We start from the raw sequence: 16,345 nt of genomic DNA, 5'->3' as shown, positions 1-16,345 counted from the left end.
GGTAGACAGATATAAATAGATAGAAACTTGTGAATTAATTAAGACTTGAAGTTATTTATAATTTGTAACCAAAAACAATTACATATGTTCCTTGAATAAGTGTTATTACTAATTCTTTCAAAGATGTATAAAATACCTTATTCAAGTAATATTTTTGTCATTATTTTTAAAGTAACCCTTAATCTTTATACTCCTCTTAAATCTAATAAATTCTTCATTTTATAATATAAAATGCTTTAAAAATTCATGAAACTACATTTAGTCCATGCTTCTATTGAAATTTAAAATAACTGTATTGAGTTATTTTATAATTTTTTAAAACAAAAATTACCTTTATAAGTAACTAAAAAAAAATTTACTTGTTTAAGTAATGCCCCTGACTGTTAAGTCAATTCCCATTTTTTTACCAACCACCAGAAAAAAATTGATGCTATATTCAGACTGGACTAATATGTTATAGTTTTTCTGCCACCAAATTGTGATTGATTTTGATAGTTGATAGTGTCATTTTTAAATTATGATCATCGAATATATGCTAGAGAAATAATTTTTCTTTAAAGTTTGAATGATGAATTGTTTGTCATACTTAGAGAAAATTTATAGTCTATCAATGTCAAATAAGATAAGTACTGTAAATGATTATAGCTTTGACAGACTTTACCATAAAATTAGGAATGCATTGTATTTTATTGAAGAATTAAGTTTATTATTTATAGAAGTAATAGACAGTTTACTTTTTTATTGACAAATGAATAGAAATTCTAAAGTTTGTCTTCTAGGTAATCAAGGTTTAACTTGCTATCTGTGGCAGAAATCTTTTGTTCTTAGACTCAGATATTCAGATATACTCCCCCTTTTTGAAAGAAATGAATGCAGCATGATGGTTTGCTTGTTCCTAAAGTAGGTTAATCCAGAAAACTAAAACTCAAGTGATATTTTCTATTCGATGAAGTTAACACTGCTCTAATTTCCACACCACAATTGTGTGCTAATGCTGACTGTTCTCAGTCATTTATTATTACAAAGCAAATCCTGTAAGTTTAGGAAAACATTCCATTATCTTCTGGTGAGAGATAATAAGACTGGCCATATAAGTTGTAATGATGCACCTTTAGATCCTCAGTTAATGAGGGACTACTGTTTGATCAAGGAAGACTGGCCATTGAAGTTTGTAAACTCCAGATGCACCTTTAGATTCTCAGTTAATGAGGGACTACTGTTTGATCAAGGAAGACTGGCCATTGAAGTTTGTAAACTCCAGATGCACCTTTAGATCCTCAGTTAATGAGCGACTACTGTTTGATCAAGGTGTGTGGTACACTTCAAACAAACTATTATATAACAATATCATGTCAATTTCTTTAGAAAATGACAGTTTTAATGTATTTATTTTTCTTAATCACATTTTTCAAACATTTTGCATTTATTTTACATATTGACACTTTTTTGAGGCATTTAAATTTTTGTGGTTTAAGTAGATTTAATACTATTGTAGGACAAAGGTTATACTTTGTATGTGTGGTTTATCTCCGATTGTTGCATTTCCTTTATATTGTGTTTATGTAAATATTTTCATTATTTTGTAACAGTCTAAAAATCATTTTGAAAAATGATCTAATGACTCAAGTTTAAGAAATTTTAAAACATAAAATATTGTCCTTTTATTTGGATCAATGAATATAACAAAAATAAATGTGATATTCAGTTTTCTGTGGAATTTACACTTTTTAGATAGTATTTGTGATTATTGACATTTGGACAGATTATGACCAATAATAGTTTTTTTTTCTGATTTATACTCAACAGAGAATTTTCAGAGGAAGACTCACTTGATTGACTATAAAAAAGAAGATCATCCGGCTTTTGATCACCAATGAGACAACTCTCCACAACACACCAACATGATACAGAAATTATCAAGTATAGATCACCATACAGCCTTCAACAATGAGCAAAGCCCATACTGCATAGTCAGCTAAAAAAGATCCCCAAATAACAAATTTCAAACAAGAAAACAAGTGAAAAAACTGCCTAATTCATGTAAAAAATAAAAGAAAAACAAATATGTAACACAGCAACAATCAATAATCACTGAATTACAGGCTTCTGTAAAGACTTTATAAACAACCAATAAATGTTTGTTAAGCTGTTAAGAAAGGTGCTAGTACTTAGATCAATGTACAAATGTAAGAGTTATATCCCTTTAACAAAACATTAGCATTTTTTTGGAATATCCCTATATGATTATTATAATATAATTGTGCACCATCAATTTTCATTAATTTAGGTAAGTTTCAAAGTTGTTGAAAATATCATTAATGACCCAGAGCTTAACTCGATACTTATGACTAATTTTCTAGCCAAGAACAGAGTAAAGCCATATTTGTTTTGGTTTATTGTGATGAAAGCTAATATTTTTCTTAAGTCTTCAATGTGAAACTGAATTAAGAGATCCATTTGTTTACAGATGGGTTTTTTTTAAAATGATATATGACTAAAAACAACCTTCCAACTCAAGAAAAAGTGGGATTACTCTGACAAATTGAATCAAATTTTACAAGAAGCCAGTCTTGTAAAATTCTGTTACTCCCACAAAACCTCTTGTTTGATGTTTATCTTGGCTATTCTTACTCTTAAATTCTCTAGTATATAAATTAACTAATTAATGAAAGAATGTAAATCAGGGTTGATTAATCACAGATAATATAAAAATAAGGAAATTTGGTATGATTGCCAACAAGACAACTATCCAACAGGAATCAAATAAACTGTCACTGCATAGCTTTTAGCAATGAGAAAAACCTTTAATGTATAAGCAGTTATAAAAGGCATTGATATGACAAAATATGAACAATTCAAACAAGAAAACAACAGCATAGTATATGCTAAAACATTAATCTAGAAATAGATATATATGATAGACAACCAACAAAAATTTTAAAACAATGATAGACAAACAATCAATGATATACACTGAATATTAAGGCTCTTGACTTTTTACAGGCACTAAAGTATGTGAAGAGGTTAGAAATGTTTTTAATAATTCAATCCTCCCCTAGACAATGAAAGTGGTGTAAAAGAGGGGCTCAAGACATCAGAGGGACATTCAAACTCATTAAACGAAATAAACTGACGGTGCCATGGCTAAAAAGAAAAAGACATACCGACAAACTAACAAACAATAGTACTCAAAACAAAACATAGAAAACTAAAGAATTAGTAACATGAACCCCACCAACAAGTGGTTGTGTCGTATCTCAGCTGCTCTGGAAGGGTAAGCAGATCCTGTCCCACATGTGACACCTGTCATGTAACAGTTACTGAAAGTTTAAAGACAATGATAAATATTTAATCAAACTTTTGAACTGTTTATTCTCTGATATGGAGTTGATAGTAATGATGGTCACAGCTGTCAAGAATGTATTGAAATTTAAATTAAGGACATAATAGCATAATTTCTTAAAATTGTCCAAGCACTGTATTTCTGTTGTGATTCATACATCTGGTAATTTTGATAGTTTGGTATTATTTGGCCAAGTATAAATGCTATAATCTGGCATACACAAGACAAGCTTGCAACCACTGAAACTGTAGAACCATTGGGGCTATAGACCTACATTTTTAATGTCATTTAAAATTTGGTATTGTTTTATGTTGGCCAGCATCCAAGGTAGGAAAACCATAATCATTAATATCTGGATACCGTCAGAATAATGATCTCTGCCTTATCCCTGATATTAACAATTTTGTAGCTTTTTAATGATCATTATGTTTTGTAATAGTTTTTTGACATTTATAGACTTGCTGAAAAACATGTTTATTTGAAAATGAACAGTAATCTAATCACTGAATCCAGTTTGTCTTATACAATATTTTTTTAACATTTATTATTTTGAAGATGATAGCCATCATTTCAAACATATATTTCAATTTGACACCTGGAGTTTATATTTTAGATAAATAATGGTTTCCTTAGTTTGTTTATGATTTTTCCAAACTATTGCCAGAATCGCTTTGAGGAACCATTTGGATCCCTTCCAATATTTTAGCTGTAATGGCTTCTGCCTTATACCATGTAAATAACTTGGGATTTATTATATATACGCTTCACACTTAAGAATAAGAATAAGTTGAAGTAATTACATGATATAAGACAGAGCCAACTGACTGGTATCTGTTCTCGGTGGAATATACTTGGTCATTACGGACACTAACTTCAATAAAATTCTGTATCTAGAAACTTTTATAGAGAGTAGTGACAAGTTAAAAAGTAACATTTGAATAGGGTTTTTTTTTAGAGTTAAAATTGAAGACCAAAATATAGTCTTATTGTACAAATTGTCATTCCAAAGTATCACCAGTCTTCTGTTGTGAATTTAATTGCCCTCAACTTACAAAATGTACAGAATAAATGTAGTATGCATCTATATATGATTAACGTCTCCAGGAAGACGTTATTAAGAATTAAACGTTGGACAGTCTGCGGGCTGAATGCTTCCTACTTTCTAATTGGAAGATATTACTGAGACGTTAATAATTAAAGTTCTTTGATTGGTTGGGACAATCCAAACCTAGTAAATGTCTTCCAATCCTGTAGAGTATCTGATTTGTACTCTATATTTAAGGAATAAGATTTTGCCTAGTCACCAATCATGGATATTGGTACACAGCCGGGTAACTTTTATCTATAAACAGCCGAAACCTCCTGAAGTTTCTGTGTAAACACATACATGATTGCTTCACATTCAATCCAGTCGCTCACTGTTACATACATTTTATACACGAAAAACATAAGAAATCTTGAACATGGTTATGATATTTCATGATGAGAGAATAAATTGTTTGACAAATATGGAAAGCATTTACAACCATGATTTGAAGGATTGGTACGATAAGGACCTTATTTGATACAAAACATCAAACGATATACTGCTTCATAAAGTGTGTTCGAAAAATTTGTTGATTCAGATATGCAAGGCTATTCTGAATGAATTAATCTACAAAGCAAGAACTCTTTCCACTTTCATCAGCTACGAGACGGCTAGCTTTTTAAACGACCGCAAAATTTGAAAAATTTTTCGTCGTATATTGCTATCACGTTGGCGTCGGCGTCGTCGTCGTCGTCCGAATACTTTTAGTTTTCGCACTCTAACTTTAGTAAAAGTGAATGGAAATCTATGAAATTTTAACACAAGGTTTATGACCACAAAAGGAAGGTTGGTATTGATTTTGGGAGTTTTGGTCCCAACATTTTAGGAATTAGGGGCCAAAAAGGGCCCAAATAAGCATTTTCTTGGTTTTCGCACTATAACTTTAGTTTAAGTTAATAGAAATCTATGAAATTTTGACACAAGGTTTATGACCACAAAAGAACGGTTGGGATTGATTTTGGGAGTTTTGGTTTCAACAGTTTAGGAATTAGGGGCCAAAAAAGGGCCCAAATAAGCATTATTCTTGGTTTTCGCACAATAACTTTAGTTTAAGTAAATAGAAATCAATGAAATTTAAACACAATGTTAATGACTACAAAAGGAAGGTTGGTATTGATTTTGGGAGTTTAGGTCCCAACAGTTTAGAAATTAGGGGCCAAAAAGGGACCCAATTAAGCGTTTTCTTGGTTTTCGCACTATAACTTTAGTTTAAGTTAATAGAAATCTATGAAATTTTGACACAAGGTTTATGACCACAAAAGAACTGTTGGGATTGATTTTGGGAGTTTTGGTTTCAACAGTTTAGGAATTAGGGGCCAAAAAAGGGCCCAAATAAGCATTATTCTTGGTTTTCGCACCATAACGTTAGTATAAGTAAATAGAAATCTATGATATTTAAACACAAGGTTTATGACCATAAAAGGAAGGTTGGTATTGATTTTGGGAGTTTTGGTCCCAACAGAATAAGGGGCCCAAAGGGTCCAAAATTAAACTTTGTTTGATTTTATCAAAATTGAATAATTGGGGTTCTTTGATATGCCGAATCTAACTGTCATGACTGTGTATGTAGATTCTTAACTTTTAATCCCGTTTTCAAATTGGTCTACATTAAGGTCCAAAGGGTCCAAAATTAAACTTAGTTTGATTTTGACAAAAAATGAATCAGTTAGGTTCTTTGATATGCTGAATCTAAAAATGTACTTAGATTCTTGATTATTGGCCCAGTTTTCAAGTTGGTCCAAATCGGGGTCCAAAATTAAACTTTGTTTGATTTCATCAAAAATTGAATAAATGGGGTTCTTTGATATACCAAATCTAACTGTGTATGTAGATTCATCATTTTTGGTTGGTCTACACTAAAGTCCAAAGGGTCCAAAATTAAATTTAGTCTGATTTTAACAAAAATTGAAATCTTGGGGTTCTTTGATATGCTGAATCCAAAAATGTACTTAGATTTTTTATTATGGGCCCAGTTTTCAAGTTGGTCCAAATCAGGATCTAAAATTATTATAATAAGTATTGTGCAATAGCAAGTCTTCAATTGCACAGTATTGCGCAATGGCAAGAAATATCTAATTGCACAATATTGTGAAATAGCAAATTTTTTTTTAATTAGAGTTATCTTTCTTTGTCCAGAATAGTAAGCAAGAAATATCTAATTGCAAAATATTGTGCAATAGCAAGATTTTTTTTAATTGGAGTTATCTTTCTTTGTCCAGAATCAACTTAAATCTTTGTTATATACAATATACAATGTATATTCACTTTTTACTACCAACTGATAAATTAAAATAATCTTTACCATTCAGTGATAACAAGCAGTTTTTTTACATCTTAATATTTTATGATGTATTTAAATGAACAGTTATTGTTGCAAACTACATTAGAAATTTTAATTGAGATTAGTTTTGGAATAAGGGAAAGGGGGATGTGATTAAAAAAATTGGGTTCAATTTTTCTCATTTGAAATTTCATAAATAAAAAAGAAAATTTCTTCAAACATTTTTTTGAGAGGATTAATATTCAACAGCATAGTGAATTGCTCTAAGAGAAAACAAAAATTTTAAGTTCATTAGAACACATTCATTCTGTGTCAACTATATAATCACAATCCAAATTTAGAGCTGAATCCAGCTTGAATGTTGTGTCCATACTTGCCCCAACCGTTCAGGGTTCATTTTTATTGTTTTATACAATAAACAATGTATATTCACTTTTACTACCAACCAATCTTTACCATTCAGTGATAACAAGCACTTTATTTTACATTTTAATATTTTATGATGTATTTAAAAGAGTAGTTATTGTTGCAAACTCCATTAGAAATTTGAATTGATATCAGTTTTGGAAAAAGGAAAACAGGGATGTGAAAAAAAAGGGGGGGGGTTAAATTTTTCTCATTTCAGATTTCATAAATAAAAAGAAAATTTCTTCAAACATTTTTTTGAGAGGATTAATATTCAACAGCATAGTGAATTGCTCAAAGGCAAAAAAAAACTTTAAAGTTCATTAGACCACATTCATTCTGTGTCAGAAACCTATGCTGTGTCAACTATTTAATTTTAGATTTAAAAAGTTTGAAGAAGAAATCTTTAATTGATTTGTAAAATCTTGACATTTGTTTTGTGTAAAAAAAACCCATGTAATGTCAAAAATTTGATCACAATCCAAATTCAGAGCTGTATCACGCTTGAATGTTTTGTCCATACTTGCCCCAACTGTTCAGGGTTCGACCTCTGCGGTCGTATAAAGCTGCGCCCTGCAGAGCACCTGGTTTTGAAAAGCTATTACTTGTGTAGTCTTATATTGAAATTGACAGCAAAATAATGCAAATTGTTCTAATGACATACATAGCACTAATGCTGTCTATTCTGTTTAAAGTAACCATTTATACAGATTTAAGGTTATAATGGAATGGCAAGTTATCTATACAAATACATTGTGTCAGGCATACCTGCAACTATCTTCTATACAGAGATCATAGAATAAGACTGCCCCTAATTTTACAGGCCTACATTGTAACTAAAAACTATTGTAAGTCTATACATATTATTTGGAAGGTGCTTATAATGCCTGTCTCTTTAATAACTTCAATAAAACAAATATCCTGAAAACATAACATGCTATAATTGTTAATTGTTAATTTTGTAGATATTTTCTAAGCATTGAGTACTTGATTATTGCTTAGTAAAGCCAAGGAGTATTCAATAAGTTATTCTTCACTGAGCTATAATTTATATTTTATTGTTCAGAATGACAAATGAATCAGACACAAGTTTTACAACTTAGTAACATCTTCTCTTCACTGAGCTGACATCCCTACTTAAATTTATAATTCATCTGTTACGACAAAATCAAAACCATGTAATGATGATGCATTTACATTTTAAAACATGTGTTGATGAAAACATTTCTTATATATTATTCTTTCAAAAATCAGCAAAATGCACTGATTTTCTGTCTAAAATGTGCATAGTATTGATAATCTTATATATATTTTTATTTACTTTGAAGTATCTTCATTTTTCATTTTCAGACTAATCTTACTGTTCAAACTGGAAAAGATGTGAAAGATATCATAAAGAAAGACAATGAATTAATAAAGGAGAGAGACAAGGAAAATAAGGAGTTATCTCCCTCTTTGACTACAGCAACATCTACAATAACAACAGTGACAGTCACAGATACATCTAAAGACACAAAACGACATGATGCTGGCAAAACTTTACAAAATGTCAATATTCCTAAATTTTATTATCCATATGGAAAACCAATTAACAAAGAAGAGACAGAAAAAATATTGGACAAAGTGTCAAAAGAATTCTCTAAATTGGAAGGTGGTAAAGCCTTACTGCATAATTTTGGACCAATTACTAAGGTTTGTATCTTTGCTAATTCTTGTAGATAGAAAGAGGGAATATATATCATTATACAGCTTATTCTCATACTAAGCAAAGTGATGACAGAGTGGTAGTAAGAATTTGTCAAGTTTCAAAACATTTCTTGAAATTATTGCACATTTTGTTAAAGAAATATGTAATTTTGATATATATATATATATCCCAAGAACATGCTGTTTATAAATTGACTGGCTATAATTAAGTGGTCCTTGAGTACAGTGTTGAAATAGTTTGATCAGATTGAGTTAACAGTTCTGTTTTGGGCGTGATCTCGATGTATATATATCATCAATTATATAAGTAGGTAGATATAGCGTAATCGGAAAGTAGTGAGTTGTCAATTACACATGAAATAGACATAATTAAGTAAGTGTTAATAACAGGACCTTCATGAGTGTAACCTCAGAATTCTACAATTTCACTGACTCTAATAAAACAATAATGTGGCAGATTATTTCTGTTAGATTTACACACATTTGTTTAGTTCTGTATATTCTTGGTCATTTCTGGTTCCACAAGTTTATGTGAGTTCCTTAGTAAAATTTTATTGGTCCTACTTGGAAAATTTGAAAGTACTTTTCTGGTATTAATTATGAACAATTCTTCAGAAAGTAAAGGAAAGTGTCAGATATATGTTTTTGCTGTGTTCTCTTCTTGTAACTTTTAAAAAATAAGATAAAATAACTTTTTTGTGGTGAACTAAAGAAATGGCAGTTTTTTATGTTAATTATTTGCTTTTAAAAGATTGTGCAGAAAGAAAGCATTGAATTGCTTTACAAATAAAATTCTGAATCCACATTCATAAAATTGAGGAAGGAAATGGGGAATGTGTCAGAGCGACAACAATCCGACCATAGATCAGACAACAGCCGAAGGCCACCAATTGGTCTTCAATGTAACGAGAAACTACCCGTAGGCGTCCTTCAGCTGGCCCCTTAAAAAATATGTTTACTAGTACAGTGATAATGGACGTCAAACTAAACTCCGAATTATATCATGTTCCTTATAAAAAATGACATTGTAAGCAATATTGCAGTTTTCTATTTTGAATTTTTACAAATTAAATGACATTATTAAAGAAGCATGATATTTAAACAGAGTGGTAATTAGGAATTTATAACCTGCTCAAAAGAATGATTTGGTTTGACATAATAATCTCAGAATCTATCTATGTTTTAAGATATTTTTAATTTGAAATATGACCTGCCTATAAACTCATGGACAGATATGACACCCTGATTACATATTTTAAATGATTTTAATCAGCAAAAATAGCTATACCTTAATAGTTGTAATATACCATAGCATTGAAATATCTCTGTGTTGGAAGTGGACCATTTGTAAATTATATCAAGAACCTCAGTAATCTAATAGATTTAACAGAACATAAACTGTAACTTTATCATATTCACTTTTATTTAGGCTGTGATACACAAATCAAAACCCCTGCATAACATGCATATATAGTACATTAAAAGTTTAAAAGGATTTTATAAAATGTACACGTAAAACCTTGATTAATGTTTATTCTGTTAACTATGAGGAAAGGGTAATTTTATACTTTGATTTTGAATTTTGAAACATGGTTCTTCATTGTCATAAAATTGCGGATAATTTACACTTGTCTAAAGTACTCAACAACTTTTAAACTTTACTTTATGGCTTTAGCTGTTTTGGTGAAAATGAGATATTTTAAGTTTCATGTTAGCTTACAATTCTCTAGAGTTTGTAAAATAAAAAACTTCGACTTAGCCATGATGTTTTCTTGTGGTGTTATTGATGGTGGTAACAATTTTAAAGTCAGTTTTAGGGGAACTACTAATGTTAGGTCATAGCTATTTGGTAAATAGTTGTATAGGTATTGGTATATCTAATTTCCATCAATATTATTTGGCCCTGCTTCTTCAGTAATGGTCTATTGACTTGAAACTTTTTCTTAGTTTCAAGTAAGTCAGCTTTAGAGAAACTACTAGTGGTTGGTCAAAGATATTGGTAGGCAGTTGAATAACCATGCAAGTGTCTCATTTCCATGGAGATTATTTGGCTCGGCCTCTTTGATTATGGTCTTAGACTTTTGAAACTTTTGAATTGTTTACAGGTTAAAGTTTGTGGTTAGGTCAGTTTAAAGGAAACCACACATGATGAGTCAATGGTATTTGGTATGCAGTTAGAACTTCTTTGTACTTGACCAACACACTGTCAGAAAGGGAGGGTTAGTAAAATCCATGAGGTCAAACCCCAATTTATTTTACTAAACCTCTATGGATCTGTAGCGGGGGTTAACCATATAATGAATTTATCGCACAGTCACAGGACTTTTCATGCCAAAATTTGAAAAAAATTGAATAAAAATTAACAGTAAAAGCAGGAATTGATGATATCACCACTAATAGTAGATGGGCGTCATGAACCCCACAATAAATCTACAGACCCAAAAAAGATTAATATGTGTGTTTGTGTGTGTGGGAGTGGGGATCACCAAGTTACAGCCTTCAACCAATCTTAACTTCACTAAATTATATGTGGTGCCATAAGGATTATTATCAACATAGTTCACCAAAAAAAAAAAAAAAAACACATTAAAAATCAATGCAATGCATTATGTTAGAATAATAATATAAATAAGAATAAGAATTTTATTAGTTTAAAATCCAAACAATAGGATTGTTACTAAATAAAAAAACCATTACAAAACCAAAACAAAACAGACAAACAGACAGGCATATTAATGACAAATAGATAGACATTAAACAATACATTTTTAGCTCACCTGTTCCGAAGGGACAAGTGAGCTTATGCCATCACTTGGCGTCCGTCGTCGTCCGTCGTCTGTCGTCCTAAACTATTTCAAGAATCTTCTCCTCTGAAACTACTGGGCCAAATACTTTCAAACTTTAACTGAATGTTCCTTAGGGTATCTTATTTATAAATTGTATCCGAAGTTTTGATCTATCAACAAACATGGTCGCCATTGCTAAAAATAGAACATAGGGGTCAAATGCAGTTTTTGGCTTATAACTCAAAAACCAAAGCATTTAGAGCAAATCTGACGTGGGTAATATTGTTTATCAGGTCAAGATCTATCTGCCCTGAAATTTTCAGATGAATCAGACAACCCGTTGTTGGGTTGCTGCCCCTGAATTGGTAATTTTAAGGAAATTTTGCTGTTTTTGGTTATTATCTTGAATATTATTATAGATATAGATAAACTGTAAACAGGAATAATGTTCAGCAAAGTAAGATTTACAAATAAGTCAACATGACGGAAATGGTCAGTTGACCCCTTTAGGAGTTATTGCCCTTTATAGTCAATTTTTAACCATTTTTCGTAAATCTTCGTAATCTTTTACAAAAATCTTCTCCTCTGAAACTACTGGGCCAAATACTTCCAAACTTTAATTGAATGTTCCTTAGGGTATCTAGTTTGTAAATTGTATCCGAAGTTATGATCTATCAACAAACATGGTCGCCATTGCTAAAAATAGAACATAGGGGTCAAATGCAGTTTTTGGCTTATAACTCAAAAACCAAAGCATTTAGAGCAAATCTGACATGGGGTAATATTGTTTATCAGGTCAAGATCTATCTGCCCTGAAATTTTCAGATGAATCAGACAACCTGTTGTTGGGTTGCTGCCCCTGAATTGGTAATTTTAAGGAAATTTTGCTGTTTTTGTTTATTATCTTGAATATTATTATAGATAGAGATAAACTGTAAACAGGAATAATGTTCAGCAAAGTAAGATTTACAAATAAGTCAACATGACGGAAATGGTCAGTTGACCCCTTTAGGAGTTATTGCCCTTTATAGTCAATTTTTAACCATTTTTCGTAAATCTTAGTAATCTTTTACAAAAATCTTCTCCTCTGAAACTACTGGGCCAAATACTTCCAAACTTTAACTGAATGTTCCTTAGGGTATCTAGTTTGTAAATTGTATCAGAAGTTGTGATCTATCAACAAACATGGTCACCATTGCTGAAAATAGAACATAGGGGTCAAATGCAGTTTTTGGCTTATAACTCAAAAACCAAAGCATTTAGAGCAATGTGACATGGGATAATATTGTTTATCAGGTCAAGATCTATCTGCCCTGAAATTTTCAGATGAATCAGACAACCTGTTGTTGGGTTACTGCCCCTGAATTGGTAATTTTAAAGAAATTTTGCTGTTTTTGGTTATTATCTTGAATATTATTATAGATAGAGATAAACTGTAAACAGCAATAATGTTCAGCAAAGTAAGATTTACAAATAAGTCAACATGACGGAAATGGTCAGTTGACCCCTTTAGGAGTTATAGCCCTTTATGGTCAATTTTTAACCATTTTTCGTAAATCTTAGTAATCTTTTACAAAAATCTTCTCCTCTGAAACTACTGGGCCAAATACTTCCAAACTTTAACTGAATGTTCCTTAGGGTATCTAGTTTGTAAATTGTATCTGAAGTTATGATCTATCAACAAACATGGTCGCCATTGCTAAAAATAGAACATAGGGGTCAAATGCAGTTTTTGGCTTATAACTCAAAAACCAAAGCATTTAGAGCAAATCTGACGTTGGGTAATATTGTTTATCAGGTCAAGATCTATCTGCCCTGAAATTTTCAGATGAATCAGACAACCTGTTGTTGGGTTGCTGCCCCTGAATTGATAATTTTAAGGAAATTTTGCTGTTTTTGTTTATTATCTTGAATATAATTATAGATAGAAATAAACTGTAAACAGCAATAATGTTCAGCAAAGTAAGATCTTCAATTAAGTCAATTTGACCAAAATTGTCAATTGACCCCTTAAGGAGTTATTGCCCTTTAAAGACTTTTTTCACAATTTGTTCATCATGTTGACTTACTTTAAAAAATCTTCTCCTTTGAAACTGCTGTATCAATTTCAGCCAAACTTAGGCTAAATGAGTTTCAGAGTATCTAGTATAAATTTTATATTTTATTTCCTTGTATGTCAAGAAACATAGCTCCTATGGCTAAAATAGAACATAGGAGAAAATGATTATTTTTTTTGGCTTTTGAAGAAAATAGGACGATCCAAAAAACATTTAAATAAATTGAAAAGCCAAAATAATCATTGATGAGAGATTTAACCAAAAGAATTAAGGTGAGCGATTCAGGCTCTTGAGAGCCTCTTGTTTTTTTTAAAACAGATTATTATACCCCCGCTTTAAAAAAGGGGGGGTATACTGTTTTACCTCTGTCTGTCAGTCCGTCCGTCCGTCCATCAGTCCGTCCGTCAGTCATTATACCCCCGCTTTAAAAAAGGGGGGGTATACTGTTTTACCTCTGTCTGTCAGTCCGTCCGTCAGTCAGTCAGTCAGTCCGTCCCACAAAACTTTCATCACATTTTTCTCAGGAACTACACATCCACCCTTTCTGTAATTTGGTATCAACATTTATATATGTCAGCCATACCGTGTGATGCGTTTTCAGATTCATCACTTGACAACTTCCTATTTACCGAACACTTGTATGATTTTACACATGATAGCCAAATTGAAAATTTTCGTCACATTTTTCTCAGGAACTACAATACAAGGATTTCTGAAATTTGGTTTCAGGATTTATATAAGTCAACTTTACCGTGTGATGCGTTTTCAGATTCATCACTCGACAACTTCCTGTTTACAGAACACTTGCATATTTTTACACTATTAATATTATCCACTTGCGGCTCGCAGTTTCACTTGTTAATATTAATGTTAACGGATTCAAGAAAATCTATTGTTTACATTTTTAAATTGTAGATTGAAAATGTATGAATTTAAATTGTATTAAAAGGATTTGGAATAGAAAATACTATAAAATTTCATTTATAAGCACATTATTGTTTTATGCTGACACAACTTCAGTGCTCTGAGAACAGACTTACAATCCAGTAACCTCAAATTAGTGTAATGTCGAACATAAAAGAAATTAATTAAAAGTGTGTCAGATCTTCTAAAGTTGATTATTTGCCGTTATTCATGCTGTCTGTTTTATCCAAGCTGGTTACCTGTGTGCTTTATGAATAATCCAGATGTATACAGAACAAAAAATATATCATCATAAAATGTTTTGAAATAATAACTTGGTAAATGAATGATGTGATTAAGTAAATTAGATAAAAGATAAATAGTATTGCAGACTTTTTCATGTTATGAATAGGGTATGATTATTATGATAACGACAAAAGGAAATGAAAAAAGGTCAAGAATTTCCCACATTTAAAAATCTCAGTATTATAAAGGGAGAGATCTGAAGCTTAATTAAGTAAATGATATAAAATATCAGTATTATATATATGAGAAACTCAATTACTGTATTTTTATATGCAATCATCAAAAGAAAATTTGTAAACAATCCTGAATAATAACTGATACTTATAAAAAATTGGCTCACTCCATATCTCTCATTTTTATCATCCCAAATTTTAGTTCTACAGTGACTCCATCTCCTACATTCTGGTATTACAGAACATCTTTGATCTATGAAATGTCAGTTGTGCAGTTAACATGAAATTCAAAAATGGCAGCCATATGTTATCGCCAGATGAAAAAAATATCACAAATTGTGACATTGGGACACACAGCTTGGTCCCTGAAAGCATTAAGTTTAACACGAATAAGATATTTACTAAATAAATCTAATGAAGGTGAAATAGCATTTGTTGTACCTGTTCATATTTTGTATATTTTATTTTTTACTGTTATTTACAAATAACCTGTTTTCTCTGTTATAGGTCATTAATCTACCTCTGTACTGGAAGAGTTTGTTATATACGGCGTCAGGAGGGAACAAAAATGGTTACGTTACTTTCCAAATGTTTGCTGCCATGTGGAGAAAGTAAGTTACTTATAAGGAAACAATAGGTGGTATACAGTTATTTAGACAGAATGTAGCCTTTTTGCGTTGAGGTGTCGATAACTAACTTTAACAATCAATCATTTATAAAATTGTACTAAAACGTATATATATCCTTTGAGGTCACCTGATTTTAAGGAAAATGAGCTATTGCCATCATTTGGCATCTATCTTTGTTGTTGTAAACTTCTTCAAATATCTTCACCCAAACAATTATTGAACAAATTTCATCCATTCATGGAATAAATCATCCTTAAAATATCTGCTTAAGCTCTGGTCAGTTAATTAATAGTGGCCCGAATGACTTAAAGTAGAACATAGTGGCAAGATGCATTAATTGACATATCTTGCAAACTGTAAGAGATAGAAGAAATATGACAGGGCGAATTTGCAGAAAAAGTTTAAAGATAAACTTACTTCAAATATTCACCAATTGCATCAATTATTTTTTTCCCGAAAATGTGATCTTTACCAGTTGAGCCTCTTGTTTTATACTATTTGATATGCCATGTTTTGCAACAAACAGGATAGACCTTAGTTTCATATTTAGTGGTAAGGTAAATAATCACCTTTACAGTGGCCATGGAGTATGTTAGTGGTAAGGTAAATAATCACCATTACAGTGGCCATGGAGTATGTTAGTGGTAAGGTAAATAATCACCTTTACA

General features: G+C 31.0%; 1 protein-coding gene across 7 annotated transcripts in view; it reads left to right on the top strand.

The window, feature by feature from the left end:
• The window catches only part of LOC143067323 (serine/threonine-protein phosphatase 2A regulatory subunit B'' subunit beta-like), a 67,860-nt gene that overhangs the window by 26,781 nt on the left and 24,734 nt on the right, over positions 1-16,345 (top strand). For all 7 annotated transcript variants that reach the window (XM_076240485.1, XM_076240483.1, XM_076240486.1 and 4 more), the window contains 2 exons: positions 8,467-8,808; positions 15,556-15,659. In XM_076240485.1, the coding sequence (XP_076096600.1) occupies positions 8,467-8,808; positions 15,556-15,659 (446 nt within the window). The remainder of the gene's footprint in view (positions 1-8,466; positions 8,809-15,555; positions 15,660-16,345) is intronic.

Source organism: Mytilus galloprovincialis, chromosome 3 (genome assembly GCF_965363235.1).
Source record: "Mytilus galloprovincialis chromosome 3, xbMytGall1.hap1.1, whole genome shotgun sequence".
NCBI lineage: Eukaryota > Metazoa > Mollusca > Bivalvia > Mytilida > Mytilidae > Mytilus > Mytilus galloprovincialis.
This window is presented reverse-complemented; position numbering and strand designations above follow the sequence as displayed.